Source organism: Gavialis gangeticus, unplaced genomic scaffold, assembly GCF_001723915.1.
Source record: "Gavialis gangeticus isolate Ggan-Ray unplaced genomic scaffold, GavGan_comp1, whole genome shotgun sequence".
NCBI lineage: Eukaryota > Metazoa > Chordata > Crocodylia > Gavialidae > Gavialis > Gavialis gangeticus.
The window spans coordinates 183,156,888-183,173,828 of record NW_017729022.1 but is presented as its reverse complement, the minus strand read 5'-3'; the positions used below and the strand labels follow the sequence as shown (position 1 = coordinate 183,173,828).

Here is a 16,941-nt window from a genome sequence, read left to right as displayed (position 1 = left end):
GCCCTGTGCCATTGCTGCCCCATGATCTCAATCCCAGCTCCAGCCTGCCCCTCCTGCTCCCAGATGCCACTCCCTGCCCACCCATAGCCTCATCCCAAATGCCAGACCAAGCACACCCTGTCCAGCGGTCCTGGGGCCAGTCTCCACGCAGACCCCATGTACCAGCTCACTCCATCCAGCATCCCCAGCAATGGGTACAGGGTTGACTGGCATTGGCAGCCAGGCAGTAAGCCGCTGCTGCGGGGGCTGCCAGGAAGCCAGATTCAGCTGCCGCAACACCTCCACCCTGCACCAAGGGATGGCGGGACCAGCCACATGCACTATGGCCTGGGCTGCCCCATAACTCCTGGGCCAGGTGGGGCCAAGGGACCCATTGCTGGCTAGATAAAATCCCTTAGTGGGCCAGCACCAGCCCACAGTCTATATTTTGTCTACCCCTGAACCAAATGCTACAGGTGAGAAGAGCATGGTCAGTCCTGCACACAACAACTAGTTAATATCTGCCACTAAATCATTAACTATAAATATGCATATGAAAAATAAATGAGAAATTGATGATGACCCTTAGAGTTTGTCTCCTATTCCGCAGATTTAGTTGAGGCCCCATTTGGTCCCCATTATCCAAGAAGCAGCAAGGTGGTTTTGCCTCCCTGTTGCTGCTGCAACTAGTAAAATACAGGCAAGAGAGCACTCCTACTTGTATCAGGTTTATCAGGAGATTTGGGACAGTTTCGCATGGTTACAGCAGTGGCGCCACTAGCACCTTAAAAAGGATGGAGTGCTCCTTCCTGCCTACATCAGGTTCATCTTGCTGAAGCTACTTTCCAGTCTAACCCCAAACTATCCTCTGGGGTGCCATTAAAATTCAGAGAAATCTTAAATCAAAATAGTTGAGAAGCACTGTCCTGTACTAACTAGCGAGTAGAAAAGCTTCAGGTACACAATACAGCAGGAATTAGCAAAGGGTAGTAATGATCTCCACTTCACCAGATAGTATAAATTACAACAACTACTGTAGTTTGTTTAAGATGTGTTGCAGATTAAGTGGGGGAGAGGCAAAATGACTGCTTAAGTTGTTCAAGTATATACAACCAGGCTCCTATTTTTTTTGGCAGCTTGAGTGGTCTCTCAGACTTCCTACTATTCCTCTGCAAGCTGAAAGATCTTGGCTTAGCATTACATGTACTGTGACTGGCACTTCCTAAAAGAGTAAGTTTTCCCTAACTTCACTGGTGTGTTACTTAAGAAACAGCAAGACAACCCCAGGTTTACTTAATTTCAATCCCCACCCCATTATGGCAGCTATTTCTACTATTTAAAGATGAACTTTTGTGCTCAGTCAAAAGAGGATGACAATTTCAACATGCACTCTAAAATCCTTTTACCTTTCAGGAATTCTTTTCTAAGCTCCGATACAAAATTGATACAATTTTGCAAAAACACAATTAAAAAAGCCATTTCACTCTATCCACTTGTCCATACTGCCTACTCACTGTAAAAATGGAAACGGTGTTTGTGATGACATGGTAGGGAAAAAATGAGGCCTGGTCAACAAATTCAAAAAAAGAAAATAAATTAAGAGTCTGCCCCATTGCAAATCTTAAATTGGACATCTTTTACTCAAGTTAAAAGAGGCTCTGTAGTATCCAACTGTCTAGAACAATGTCTCTTAAATACAAACGCCCCTTAAAACTATTTATACCATTTGGAATAAGATGACCAACACAACCTATAACTTAAAAAAAAAAGTCCGGAAGTAGTCAGTGGAGATACATGTGGTATGATTTTCAGAAGTAGTGAATTCCAACAGAGTAATTCAAGTCACTGGATTATCAATATCCTTGCCGATTACGTGGTTACAGAACAAAATCAACTGTTAGAGTGTATTTTCTACTTCATGTAATAAAAACTGTATTTGAACTTTTAGGTTATTTACATGACCCACTGAAGGTTCTGAACAAGGTATGCATACAGCTGACAGGTGAGATGAAGCCTACCAGGACTATCGCATAGGTACACTTAACAAGGACTTATTAAATATAAAGAGATTTGAGAAGCAATGCAGTCAGGTGTCTGCACTATGCAATGATTCGCTAATCTGTGCATGTATCTGCAGATGCAGTCTAGTTTCCCATTTGCAAATAGGCTGAATTACAGCTCAGAGTAGATCTCACTAGTGGCAGCCCACTATTGGAAAGTGCATCTTGCCAGTGGGCCACAGAGTTCACATTGTACACCCATCTTCTAAACCTATTTTAAAATAAGCAAAGATGTAAGAAGAGCTTCCCTACCTTCACACTGGTTCCTTGGAAGAATCTTCCATCTTGTTTTAATCACATTTTCCAAGATTTGCAGCCCATAATACTGAAAATTGGAGAAGAACAATATGTGAGTATGTTATTGTTGGACCAACAAGAACTTTCAGGATTCTCATTCAATCAGACATTCACACTTAACATCTAAAATTTGAAAAATATTAAGCTAACAAATTTAGTTAAAATAAGAAAAATGTCTATTCACCCACTTACTGAGATGTTCATGCATTTTTCTGGCTTTATCATTTGCTACTCTAAGTTAAGTCCTGCTGTTTGATCATGCTCACACCAGGAGAAATTAAATAAACAAGCCCTCTGGCAGCCAAATTGGCTATCTGTGGAAGAGAAAGTAGCAGCCAGATATGAATTCACAGCATAAATGACTGCTCAAGTGTTCAAGTATTAACACAACCAAGCTCCTAAAAAAAAAATTTAGCAGCTTGGAGGGTCTCAGACTTCCTACTACTCCATGGCAAGCTGAAAGATCTTGCCTTAGCATTACATGTACTGTGACTGGCACTTCCTAAAAGAGTAAGTTTTCCCTAACTTCACTGGTGTGTTACTTAAGGAACAGCAAGACAACCCCAGGTTTACTTAATTTCAATCCCCACCCCATTATGGCAGCTATTTCTACTATTTAAAGATGAACTTTTGTTCTCAGTCAAAAGAGAATGACAATTTCAACAAGCACTTTGAAATCCTTTTACCTTTCAGGAATTCCTTCCTAGGCTCCGATACAAAATTGATAAGATTTTTCAAAAAACACTGAATTAAAAAAGCTATTTCACTCTATCCATTTGCCCCTACTGCCTACTTACTGTAAAAATGGAAAAGATGTTTGTAATGACATGATCACTCATGGCAAGACTGTCATAACCAACAACTCTAAAACATAACCAGACAGAAGGGGAAAAAGGACAAGAATTTTAATTCTTTAGTGAGCAGTTGTTTAGGGAGGAAAATTGTGCCACTGCCTGAAAGGTAAATTTACCTGTATTTATGAAATAGTATGACTAAAATTTGGCTGAGAATAAGAGTTCCTCTTTAAAATGGTTAGTTGTTAAGCAAAGTAGGATCATTAACATTTCAACCAAAGGGATCACGTGAACTTTACGTTAACACAAGCACAATGTAGACTGTCCCAAACTACATTGCACTCAAACTTGTATGTTTTTGCTGTTCTCATCATCTCGACAGCATCTACCTCCATATACTTTTCACCTTTCCACTACTGTTGCCTCAGTTCAAAGTTCTGCATTTGCAGAATAATCTTTATAGACTTCTAAAGCACTATATACAAAGAAATATTCTGCAATTACAGAAAATGTCATTCCTCTCACAATCAAGAGTAAGCGTTTAGACCCTAGGTTTTATTCTTAAGTTTGTAAAATTAAGATTGAAAAAAAATGTAAGCAAAACCAGGGAAAACACCTGTATGGGAGAATGATCTGCATGAATACAGTTTCTAAACTAGTATGCTTTGTTTTACAGAAAGCAGTTTTTATGCCTAAATTTTACAGGTATGGTGTGTCTGTTACAGGTTAATACAAGCTAACAAAAAATCAATATTTAAAAAAAAGAAACTGAAAGTTACATGGACCTATATTTATATCAGGCATACTTTAATAAAGGAGTTCTAAACCACTATTAATTAAAGCTATCAACATGTTTCAAAGTCTTGGTTAGTCATTATTCTAACTCAACTCCCAAGTTGGATTTTAAACAATTGAAATGATTTGGCTTTGAAATTGGCAATTTTTATTTAAGCAGCTCAAACAAACAAATAATGTTGTAATATCAGAATGCCAAACTTAGTTCACAAACCATCTAACCATTAATCTGTATCTCATGTGTCTCCATTCTCCCTCCTATCTTTTCTGTACACTAGTTTCTCTCCCAGTCTCTCCCACCCTTTCCCATAGAAGCAAAGGCAAAGTTGAAGTTAACAAAATTTAGTTTGCTTTGCCACTAGTACATGAACTTAAAGCAGTTAAAAAGACAAACATCAACTGAATGCTATTACTGTTCTCATTCCATCCCCACCTTACCATTCTAGACTTAGAGGAGTTTGACAGACCCTCTGATGCAGGTGTCTAGGGCTGCCAATGCCTATATTGAACATTAGCTTCTTCAAACCTCATATCAACTTTCGGCCCATGTTTTCAAGCATTTCCCAGATGCAAGAGATGGAATTATGTTCAGTCCAGAGTTGTAAATACTATTCTGAACACGGATGGGATTCCTACCATGAACATAGTTTTATAAACATGTATACATACAAATATGCTGCACGTAAAATTAAAAGTAGATGTTTTCCTAATATTCATTTAGTTTCTGGTTTATCTTATTCTAATCAAGAAGTATTGCAGATATCCACTGCTGAGTTATGAAGGTGAGGGACAGATAACAGCAAAGACTGAAAGAAAAAAAATGCATGAAATGATCCCTATGGCAGAAATTTCTATGGTATCCTTATTAAGTACTTATTCTATCCACCGAATCCCCTTTCCCTCCCACCTCCCAAGAAACAAAAAAACAATTGATGAACAGAATTCAGTTAAAGGGAATCAAAAGGGTAGACCTTGTGGAGGCCTGCCGTCAAAGCCTAGCTGTGTCAGTTGCACAGGAAGACACCCCTTTTCTTCCTATTACAAGCAATCAACATAATGGAACATTATGATTAATATCAGGTAGTGTTAACAGCTTTAATTAAAGAAAAAATATGATTGCATAAAAGCCAAATGTCAGAGTGCATAAATTTAGCACCAAATCATTTGCAATTTATGTAAATTGAAGAATTCTTTACCTGTTGCTTTCTTTCTGTTCCTCTAATCATCTCATTTTTCACAAGACAAATTTGAGTTTTTAAAAATACTGTTGATAAATCAACTTAAACATTAGTAACGTCTGTCAGTATAAAAAGCAAAGTTTACCAGGCAAGCAAACAGGCAAACACTGTTACTTAAGGTTAGCACTTTGAGGAAGTTCTTAAGCTCTTCTCCTCTAAAATTTACAAAGTAATCTTTTAAAATAAGTATGTATGTATTAGAAATGTTTCGTGAATACCAAGCTAATTCAGAAATAAATCTGAACACTGCTATTTTCTGTTTGAACACTTGTGCGTGTAGCAAGCAGAAAACCATGCATAAAAACCCCTTTAGTAGTTTCAAGTGTGAATTGAACTTAATACAGGTCACGACACATTTTGATCAACTTTCCAGGTCACACTTCAAAGGTCTCAGAATAATACATTTGGAATTGCAAAAATAAAAGGAGTACTGTCCCCCTTATCAGTCACAACCACAATGGAAGTGCTTAAAAAGTTGCATAGACTAAAGTGTGCTCTGCAAGCCAGTAAAGAATGTATCCAATGCTACAGAGTGTTAAGGATACCAAACTTGTATTGATGGGACAGCCCAAAATAATCTTTGATCAATTCTTTGTCTTCAAGATACTTAGGAAAATTCTGGTATCACTTATGGGCACATACTCCCAGTAAGTTCAATGAGAGCCAACCACTTACTAAAGAACAAAATCTGGCTCCAAGAGATTTTACCATATTTGGATCTGCACACACACACTTCAGAACTTACACAAATCTTGCATATTTCTAAGTACTTTAATCCTAATTTAGTTCTTCCTTAAGAAAGCTGTCAATGTAAAGGGAGATTTAAAATACTAGGCCTGTTTAGCATAAATTTAGCTTTAAGGCAACTTTAGGAACAAAACAAAAAAAATGTGATTTGAAGCAACAAAAACTAATGCTAAAAATGAGATACCTTCCTCAAAGTTTATGAATGGAAGAAAGGGAAGGAAATAAAAAGTGTCAATGGAAGATCATGTCCTTACTTTGGTGTTCATATTCTGAGAGAACTCCAAAATAGTATCAACTCTTGTCCATGCATCAGGGTGTTCTTTTAAGTGAGTCAAGACTTCTTGTGCCATTCTTTGCTAGAAGTAAATTTAAAAAAGCATTAGATACATTCTGGAAGTCATTTTCCGTCACAGGAAAAAAACAGCAAAATCTTCATTGTAAACAGTATATATACTGTCCCATTTTAGCCGAGAGCAGTCTGAATTCTAAAGTCAGAAAAACAATCTTATAAAAATGTTTTCTGACACTGTCCCAAAATTAAGTTTTGCTAAGCATTTAAACAATGAACACCTTCTCTCTCCAGCCAGGATGGAAAAGGACCATCATCAGCAAGTAAAACTCTGCATGCGTTTACAGAAGACATGTATCTAAAGGAAGGAGCTGAAAGGAGGATAAAATAATGCAGCACTATCCAACTGGTGGCCCGGAGCGCTTGTGGACTGCAAGTTCCTGCTGCCCTTACATTCTCAAGGCCCCTGCACTTCGTCAACAGGTCACAGTGTTACTTCCCTCCTCCCAGCAGCTGCTGTAGCTGCCACTGGCCCCTCGTCCCCACCCTTTAAATGGAGGCTCCCTTCTCCAGCCTCCACTTCCTTCTGTTCCTCCTTGGGAGAGGGCTTGTATAACCCATGGTGGTGGCAATGATGAGGTGCAGCCACTCAGAAGTTGGACAGGTAGTGGCTGTTCAGCTCTTATTCAGAAGCCACTCCCCAAGTCCTCTGATACAGAAGGTACTGCTTGAGAAAGAGATCCTTCGTTTAAATCCTTTATGTTTAAAAGATTTTCTCCTCTTATGGTTGTACTTCTGTTGTTCCTACTATTTTATAAATCATGCTCTTTACTGAGCCAGTCCTTTTGGAAAGCAGTGCTTTTGCAGGTACTTGTGAAAGTTGTGGAGAGGTAAGAGGGACCCTACTACAAAGGTCTTCCACAGGAGGCATGTACTTGAACAGAAACACATCAATATGTCACGTATCAATGCTTCTTTGCCTTAAGACAACGACTACTCTGGCCCCAGTGCATTTAAAGCTTAGTCTAAACCAGAGGTGGGCAAAATACAGCCTAAGTGATTCTGTCTGGCCCGTGGCCACACTTACTGCCTTGGGCATGGAGGTACTGCCTAGCATGGACCACAGCTATCCCTGCGTGCAGCTCTCAGCTGCAGGGCCAAGCAGTGTAGTGGCCAGACTCTGCTTCCCAACAGCTCACTCTCACCTTGTGGCTGCCACTGCCAGTATATCTGCTGCTGGACTCTGGCCCATCTGCCCCACACCTACAGCAAGGGTCACTAAATGGAACAGGCAGGCAGGGTGTTCTATAACAGAGGCCTGTGGAGTGGCCTCTAAATAAAGAGCTGAGCAACTACTACCTGTCCATGGAAACTGGCCTGGGACCCCCAAGGATAGGGCATGCTTTGCTGCCCATGGAACCAGAGCCCACCACAGGCACATGCAGGGAGTGGATTACAGCTCTGCCTCAGGCTCCAGCCCCACCCTGTCACCACCTTGCAATCCTAGCCTGGACTGCCCAACCCACTCTCAGACGCCACTCCCCCCACCCCACCAACAATTCACCAAAACTCCTTATGTGGCCCTCTAGCCCAAAATAGTTGCCCACCCCGGTCTAAACTATCAAATACTAAATTTATATTGGTTTCCTATTTTAACTTGTATTTATTTAAACATCCAAAGATTAAAAGACCTAATGCAATGAAATTGTACCCAACTGATCTAATTTAAAAACTGAATGATTCAAGTTCTTCTATTACCCTACTGAAACCAAAATTGTCTCATGTTTATATAATGTGATGACCAGGGATTTGAATTTTCTGTTTCCAACAGAGAAATAGAGTAAACCACAGATTTCACCTTTTACCAGAGGCAAACACAGATTTCTCACTTTACTAGAGAAACCCATGGATTTTGCAGTGAGCTCCCTACAGGCCAGCAGAGTTCCAGCCCTCAGGGAACTGGGAGGAGGGTGGTGGGACAGGTGGCGCCATGCACACGTACATACACATTGCCTCAGCAGCCTGCAGAGTAGCTCCGGGGGAGGGAAAAGGAAGATTGAAGGAGGGAGCTGAGCAGGGCTGGGGCTGCTACCCAGCTGGGGGGGTTCTTGGGGCCGCAATGGACAGACGCAAGGCTCCAGTTGGGAGCTGGATGGGGCCGCGGATAGCTCGTGCGGGGGGGGGGCAGCTCTCCGCCACCACACGCACTCCAGGGGAGCAGGGAGGACCCACACCCCCCAGAACTGTATGTGGGGCTGGCGCAGGCTGCGGGTTCCTGCCCTACTTCCCTGCACCAGAGCCGCCACAGCCCAATGGGCACGACCTAGCACAGCAGGGAACAGCCAGGCCATGCAGGGATTTCCTTGCCACTTCAAGATCTGCTCTGCCCTGGCAACACACCTCCTGCACGTACTGCTGCTTCGAGGGGTGCAGGTTGTCAAGGCAGCGCAGAACCCACAAATTCTCTGTCGGGCTCCTCTTTTCCCTACCGTGCTGGGTCGCACCCACTGGGCTGAGAAGGGAGAGAAGCAGTGGGGAGAAAAGTACAGTGGCAGGGAGCAGCAGGCCCACATGGAGAAACTGTTCACCACTGCAAGCTCTGAGCTGCTTCCTTCCCCTGGGGCCTCCACAGGCCAGCGGGTGCAACCTAGTGTGGCAGGTAACAGAGGAGCAGCACAGAGAATCTGCTTGCCGCTGCAAGCTCTGCGCTGCCCTGGCAACTTGCCCCCTGCACATAGGGCTGCAATAAGAGCAGCAGCAGGCACAGGAGGTGCATTGCCAGGGCAGCGCAGAGCTCACAGCAAGGAAATCCCTACATAGCCCGGCTGTTCCCTGCCACACCAGGTCATGCCCATTGGGCTGCAGAGGCCCCGGGGGAGGAAAGCAGGGTGGGAACCCGACCCTAAAGCCTGCCCCACATACAGATCTGGGCGCACAGGTCCAGGAAGCCGCCCCACCAGAGTGTGCAGCAAGCAGTAGTGAGGAGTGGGAACAGGGGGTTGCATACTTGGGTCTGTAGCCCTGGCAGCTGGGGGCCCCCCCTCCAGCAGGGCTGGGGAAGCAGGGGCTGTGGGTGGGGAGCGAGAGGCACCAACACAGATGGGGGTGGGGGTAGAGCAACTTTAGCTTTAATCACGGATTTGGGGTTTTTTAGCAGAGAACTTGCATTTTTTTTTTTAAATCAGGGAAAACCAGGATCCCTGGTGTTCACATATTTTAGCTTTAAAATCTTCCTACTATCCAACATGAGATCAACAAAAGACTACTAGACGCTATATATCCAAATAGCAATTTGAGACTTGCAACATATTATGAGTGACAGAGTCAAGAGCCAATACCATATTAATTTGAGTAAGAACAATTCATGGAAGTGTTTCATTGTATACAGGAAGCCATCTTCTTTTAAAAACTTAAGCTTGTGTCAATTTAAAATTTAGAAATGGAGATCCTACAAACTGTATATCCCATAAGAGGCTCTTCAACAGTTGATTTCAGCACTTTAAGAATTCTCATTAATAATCTGGTACAGCAAAAACTGCATTTTGGCACAAAAGTACAATTTAGGCACAAAGTTGGTATATACAGGGTTACTTCCTATTAGTTTATCGATGACAGATAAATTAGAATTTAGCCTAATTTTATGTTCTTCAGCAGCGGTGGGCTAAACGCAGTTTGTGGGCTGGATGCAGCCTGCCAGGCCATTGTACCTGGCCCACAGGGCTGCTAAAAAATTTAGAAAATTAGCATTCATCTGCTCCTGGCTGCCTGTCATGTGGCCCTCTGATGACTTGCCAAAACTCAATAAGCAGCCCTCCACTCAAAGTAATTGCCTGCCCCTGTTCTTCAGCCTTGCTCACTGCTTGAGGATACGTTACAGTAAGAAACTTACTACAAACTGGTGATGGATTGTAGCAAGCGACAAGAAGTATGCCAGAAAGAGAGTGGAGGTACTGGTAGTTTGAGGGAGTACCTACCTTAATTTCATTTAAATACCTAATTTATATGTTTTTTTCCAACCAATTTACTCTCAGACCAGTAGCATATAATCAAGCTTAAATCTGATTCAAGGAGCAAAATTTCAACCAAGGAAGATTTGGGAAAAAAAATGGCAAAAGGAAGACAACACAGAAATGCATGTTTTTGTTTTTCCTATTGCCAAGTACAATTACCAAAGAACTGTCAAGCAAAAGATTTTCCCTCTCAAATATTATCCTGCATTCAAGTCAATGGTGAATTTGTGAAATCACAATTATTACCATGGTAACATTATCACACATGACCCAGTTAGGATCTCCCTACAGGAATAAGGGAAAGAAACAGAACTGCAAGGGAGATTGCCCTTTTTTATTCTTAACTTTCAAGAACAGATGAAAGAACATTAGAAATAAACTATGTTAATACTAAGTGATGCTAGTTAAATAAAGCCTCATAAACAATGCGTCTCAAATTCAGCATTAGGTTTTTTACTAATGTTACTAGAAATACCAAGTGCTTTTTTTCCCCATGAACTTTATAGTTATGAACCAGAGAGCACTTCAGTCTAAATAAACTCCTGGATGTAACACGCTTAATTAATTTGAAATAGTTATTCTTCTAAAGATTTATAGTAAAAGTTTGACATAACCCACTTCACAGTACCCTTGAGCAAAAGCTTCTATATTTTTGAACATATAAAATTACCTGTGCTCCTTCTCCATGGTACAAGCAATTCACCACGTTGTCCAAGAGATTGATATCCAATTTCTGGTTGAAATCCAGCAGCTGGCGAGCTGCATGGTCTGCTAACATTGTCATAATTGCTGGCATAGATTACTGAAAAAAATAAAACAGGATCAAATTTGGAAAGCTGCATCCATCTGAAAATGTATAAGTTATCCCTCTAACAAATAGGTCTCCACTAAGTTTTATTCAGTACAATTTATTCATGTATAACAACTACAGACTTCCTCTGCAATTCAACAGGACTACAGACATTAGTGCCCAAATGCAACAAATCACAAAATCAGCAAGTTAGCCTAGCTTAATTTTTAGTGTAATAAAACAAAGTCCTGAAAATATTTGTTTTAAACATTTTACAACTATTTTGCCTCAACTATGGTCACATTCTGCCCGCAATCTAACGAGCAAATTTGCACACAGGAATATTTACCAAATCATCACCTTTGAAGTAATATTAAAGACAACTGCATCAGAATTAAGTTTTCAAGCCCAATATGTATGCCAGAAACCTAGTTCTACAATAATAAATAAAATTGGAACGTGACTATATGACTATTAAGCCAACCTTATACATGTATGAAAACTGAGTGGCATTACTGGTTTAACGGTCATGTCATCAAATGCCAGCTTTATTTATTATTAACTGCTCACAATTGAACTCTTTCCTCTTGGAAGCAAATTTCAAGGAGGAAAAAAAATAGTACAGTAAAAGCTGAGTTATCCAGCACCTTACAAGCCAGCACGCTCTCTTAACCGGCATGCAGATTTATAAGGGCTTGTAAGGAAAAAGTGAAACCTTAAGTGCCCACCGTGGCACTTTCAGTTTTGCAGAGCCCCCATGGCCCGGGGGAAAGCAACCTGTGCGGCCAAGTCCTCACAGCCCAGGGCACAGCAGCCTGTGTGGGTCTCCCCTCCCTGTCCCTCAGGGCCCACAGGAGGGGCAGTGATGTGATTGGAGGGGCGGCAACACCCCAGACGCAATGGCCCAAACAGGCAGACACCTGTTTGGGCTGCTCAGATAACTGGCATGTTTTGTTATCCAGCACCCTCCATTCCCCACGGGTGCCAGATAAAGTTTTTACCGTAATAAGTTATTCAGAACATATAAATTGTCCCATTTAACCAGAAGAAATCTGCATTAAGAGAGTTTACTTCTATGCAAACAACATAGGAATAAGTCTCAAGAGAATTCTTTTCTTCAAATTCATATTTACATGAAGTAAAAAGCAATAAAATTCAAGAGCCTGAAAAATGTACAGGGCACCTATAAGCCATGGGTAGATCTAAAATTTTGATAAGGAGGCTGAGGATGGTCCATCTTCACACACAATATATTTTCTCCAGTTAAAGAGAAGCTAGAAGTTTTACTAATACAGTAGAGGAGCTACATTAGCACTACACTATTAAGATCAAAGCAAAAACAAATAACTGCACCAATTTGCTAGATTACATATCAAGTTAAAAAACAGTCAAAAGAAATTGCTTGTCCTGTAGTCATAGTTAAATGTGCATCTTTTATTCAGATTTGCATTTTAAAAAATCTAGCCTCTTTGAGCATCTTGACAGTTTGTCCAACTGTCAGTCACACAAATTAATATTACCAAACCTAAGTTTTTAACTGCAACTAAAAAGTCTGCAATGCTGTGAAACAGAAGAAAGCTGTTACTAGGAATGGCTAACAGACAGCAAAATGGCAAAAGAAAGGATAGCTCAATTAATGGAACATCAAGATCATTAAAAGGAGAGAGGGTCCTTAGCACCTGTGAAACGAAGAGAGATTAGCGTGGATCAAGTGGCCAATAAGGAGCCATGAAGTCAATCGACTCTCTCAGGGTTGCCTAAATAGAAGTGTGAATATATAACTGTGACTGCCCTGTCCAGGCAGCTGAAATCAAAAGGGGATACAACTCCACCCTGACATCAACCAGAAACTGGTAAAATGCAAATATGAAGTGTACTCTGACCAATATGTTAAGACACACACTCCAAAAACAACATATTCTTTGGATGATAACTATCCCAGAGTCTACATGGGGGCTTTTTCTTTAGGAGGTACACCGATACATCAGTTGTACATTGAATCGTCACCAATAAAAGGCAAAATAACATAATCGGCAATTGGCTTTTTTTGGCCAGTGTAGCTGTCATTGATACGCATTGCAAATGAAGCCTGGCAGCTTGGAGAACAGCCCCCTGCTGGTAAGTCTGTGGTTCAAGGGCAGGAGGTAAAGGTGTGGGGGGACAGAAGGGGTGTACATGGGAGCCACACTGAAGCCCCTACAGTGACGGAAGGAGTGCGGTAGGAGCAGGGGCTGCCCAGCCAGGACAGTGAATGAGACCCCAGGGCCAGGAACAGGACAGAGCTGAGGGCAGCTCATCCTGGTGGCATGGGGAAGGCAGCTCCCCACCACTGCACAACCCTCCCTCCCCCCAGGGGAAGCATGGGGTTCATGTACCCCTCCCCAGATTTGGGTTCAGGGTGAGGGCCTGTGCCAAAGCTGCACTCAGAGCAGGCGGGGGCAGGGCAGGTGGCGACACTGGGAAGGGTGGCTATAGCCCACCCTGTAGCCACCCCTACCTGCACCACCACTGCCCACTCCAAGCACAGCCCTGGCTCAGCACAGCTGCCAGGAAGAGACTGGCACAGCCCTTGGCCCAGAGCCCACCCTTCCCCACACACAAATCCAGGGAGGCGCATGCCCCACCGGCCTCCCCCAGGAGTGCACCCTCCCCATCCGACTCTCAGCCCAGGGGTCACATTCATTGCCCTGGCTGTCCCAGGGACACAGTCCCAGCCCCTCCCCCTCTCCAACCATGGGGGCCTCAATCTGCCCCATCATGTTTCTTCCCCCCACCCCGGGACTTGCCATATAGGACAAGTTCTGTACCTTCACGCCAAAGGCTGACAGGACTCCAATCACTTCAGAACCTCTACTCAGCTATTGGGAAAAAAAACTCCCCTGGCCTTCCCCCAATGCACAACAAACAAGAGATTTCCCTGCTGAATTCTACCAGTTCCCAGTTTCATGCTTGTAGACTTCCTGGGCAGCTACACAGTGAAATTAACAGATCTCAATGTTTTATAACTGCAGCAAAGTCCATAATCACCAACAAAAACATCAGTGCTCTCTGCAGATTCAGCAAGACCAAAGACAGGTTGTTTCTGGTTGGTGTGTTTTTTGTTTTTTTAATTTTCACCCTTACAGATCAAGGTACACTTTATATTGAAGTTTTATTGTTTTCTTCACACCTACTGAATAGGCCCACCTAGTCAACAGCTAGTGAAAGTAGTACACCACATTTTCCCTAATCATTTTTAGTGCTCATTATTGACCACCCTCAAACCAAAGACAGAGTGCAGTTGGCTACACCAGGCTTCTAGAGAACCCACAAATATTTTTCACCTGGAAGTCTACCAAAGCAAGGCACAGTAAGCATAGCCAGAAACTGAGTGGCGGTGTTCCACGGAGGTTGGTACTCTGGGTCAATCCAAGACAAAGCTAACTGTCCCACGGTAGGATCAAGTGAGCTTGTACCCCTCCTACTCCCCCAACCACAGACAGTGATAAGGTTAAGCTTAGCATCTCTGGATTAACTTCTTCAAAGAGTAAACTTATCTCAAGATACTAAAGGAAAAAGAGTCTGGGTTTTAGCTGTGAGAAAAAGGGAGTTACTGGAGTGGTAGCTTGGGCATACACAGCATAGGAACACCAATTGTTTTCTGTCAATCCTGACATTACCAAGTACAAGTCCTGAAACTGCACAGAGTATTATTGCCTTTTCATCTGTAATTCAGCATTACACCTCACACCCACAGTATTTACTTGTGCCAAGCAGTCGACAAAAGCTGAGTTTTCCTTGGTAAATACTTGCATTTATTATTTCAGAGCAAAGGTCTTGGCAACCTGAACCCCCTTTCAGGCAACGCTGAAAGAGCGCTGTCTGCTGAGTAGTTTCTCCAGCAGCCCTCTGAATTCAAAACTTGGGTCTGTCAGTCCTGAATTTGCTTTTGCAACTTAATTTTAGTTAATTCCTTATAGCATACTAAAGGTCCTTACAATACTATTTCTTTGGTCTTAATTCCTGCATCTATAAGAGCTTGGAAATCAATAAAGTGAACCCCAAATGTTTTTGAAAGCCAAGAGTCTCTCTTACAGAGCAGCTATTCCACCACCTCCCTGTATGTACCACACCAGATTTAATACAGGACATCAGTGCAGTAATATTAACCCCAATAACGGTCATATCCCAAGGACTTCAGTCACTGTAGGTATGTACTACTAAATAGCTTCACTAGAATAAGGCATCCTCACTATTCATGACCAGGTATAGTTAGGTACAAGGACAGCCCTGACAGAACCAGAACTTTCAAACCCTGGAATGAAGCATAGAGAAAATAGAGAAATATTGCTGTTTAAAACCACAAAGGAAGTACTGCAAATTTCCTGCTTCAAAGCAACCGAACTCTCAGCCGGTACCTAAGCACTCAGACCAGCAATTCTCAATGAGGGTGCCACGAGACTCTTTCAAGTGTGCCCCAAAGTGCTACATGGTGTTAGCACTATTAGGTGAATCACACCTGCACACAAGATAAACCCATGGATTTCAAATAGAAATTCATACTTTTAAAAACACTGACCTGTTGCAGTCTTTGAGCTCTCTGCTCTATTATTTTTCCACAGTCAAAAAAAAATGAGTGATGGGCTACTGTATTTTAAGGGGGACCTTGAGTCTAAAAAAAGTTGAGAACCACTGACTGACTGGGATTGAAACACTGAGGGTGCACAGCTTCCTGTTTAGGATCCCCTGTTACCTATGCAAACACAGGGGAATAATTAAATCTGGGAACAAAGATTCCCAGGTGCAAATCAAGGCACCTATCCGAAAGCAGGAGTAAGCGTAAGAAAACTTATACCAACAACCTTTAACACAATGGAACACTGCAGGTAAACACAGATGAACACAATACAAACAACACACAAGAGAAACGTACAGTACATATAGTAAAATATGAATTAACTTAATTTTAAGATACTTTTCATACTGTTAATTTCTAAAATTTAAGAATGGTTAATTATAAACACTAACAGGTGGCTACCACATCACTAATGTAATGCTGCATTAATGCAAACATGACAAGCACATATAGTTATGTTATCACCTTGCAGTCAAACTAATTCTACCTAGCACCCTGTGGACAAAACTAGATCCAACTAGTTTAGCACTAAAACTTGCCCACTTCTAGATTCTCTTGCCTATGACCATTTCCTCTGCCTCGGGACCCAACTCACTCCTAGAAAGGATCTTGCAACCATGTGTAAAAGTTACTGGTTTTTGAATGACTAAGGAACAGATTTAGGCTTTCCACAACTAACTCAAAGCTGAAGACAGACATACACCTGAGATACAGTTTAAGCAACTGCTGCACAATATGAAAAAGATCTTGCAGAAAAAGGCTAATTCAGAAAGCCTCTCATTCTGATTTATATAACCAAATAATGCTAAATAGGTTTTCCATTTAAAGATAAAACAGAATACTACTACTTAAATACCAATGAGGAATATATGAACTTTGCTTTAAAATCATGAAATTAATTCAGTAAAATCAGAAATTCATTCAGCATGGTGGCAATACATGAATGCGATTGTTCAATTTTTAGTTACATTTTTGCATGGTTAGCCTTTTTAACATAAATACCAGGATATATAGGACAAGTTTATCCACAAAGATATACACCAAATTTAAAAAAAAAAAAAAGTGGCTTAGTTGTAGACTTCAGAAAATCCTACATAGTTGTTATGTTTTTCTCTGGATTCCACACCTCCTTTAGGATTATACAAAGGACAGATACAGGAGCGTAAAATAGGTTGAATAGTACACAAGGATACTACCAGGCTTAGTTCCTTTTAGCTCTTGAAGACTCCCTCTCTTAACCGTACCTCAGACAAAGCAGTAAGTGGTATCAGTAAAAACAAAAAAACACACAAACAAACCCAAATCAACTGATACAATCTTTAAGTAA

The 16,941-nt window shown here is 41.7% G+C and overlaps 1 protein-coding gene across 2 annotated transcripts in view; it reads right to left on the bottom strand.

Moving 5' to 3' along the window:
• The window catches only part of XPO1 (exportin 1), a 59,625-nt gene that overhangs the window by 42,053 nt on the left and 631 nt on the right, over positions 1 to 16,941 (bottom strand). The window contains exons 2-4 of one of the 2 annotated variants that reach the window (XM_019516621.1): positions 10,880 to 11,011; positions 6,165 to 6,266; positions 2,292 to 2,364 (exon numbers count right to left, since the gene is read on the bottom strand). In XM_019516621.1, the coding sequence (XP_019372166.1) occupies positions 2,292 to 2,364; positions 6,165 to 6,266; positions 10,880 to 11,005 (301 nt within the window). In that variant the 5' untranslated portion in view covers positions 11,006 to 11,011. Of the gene's footprint in view, positions 1 to 2,291; positions 2,365 to 5,121; positions 6,128 to 6,164; positions 6,267 to 10,879; positions 11,012 to 16,941 lie in introns of those variants that run through there. The other variant, XM_019516622.1, reaches the window with a different exon arrangement.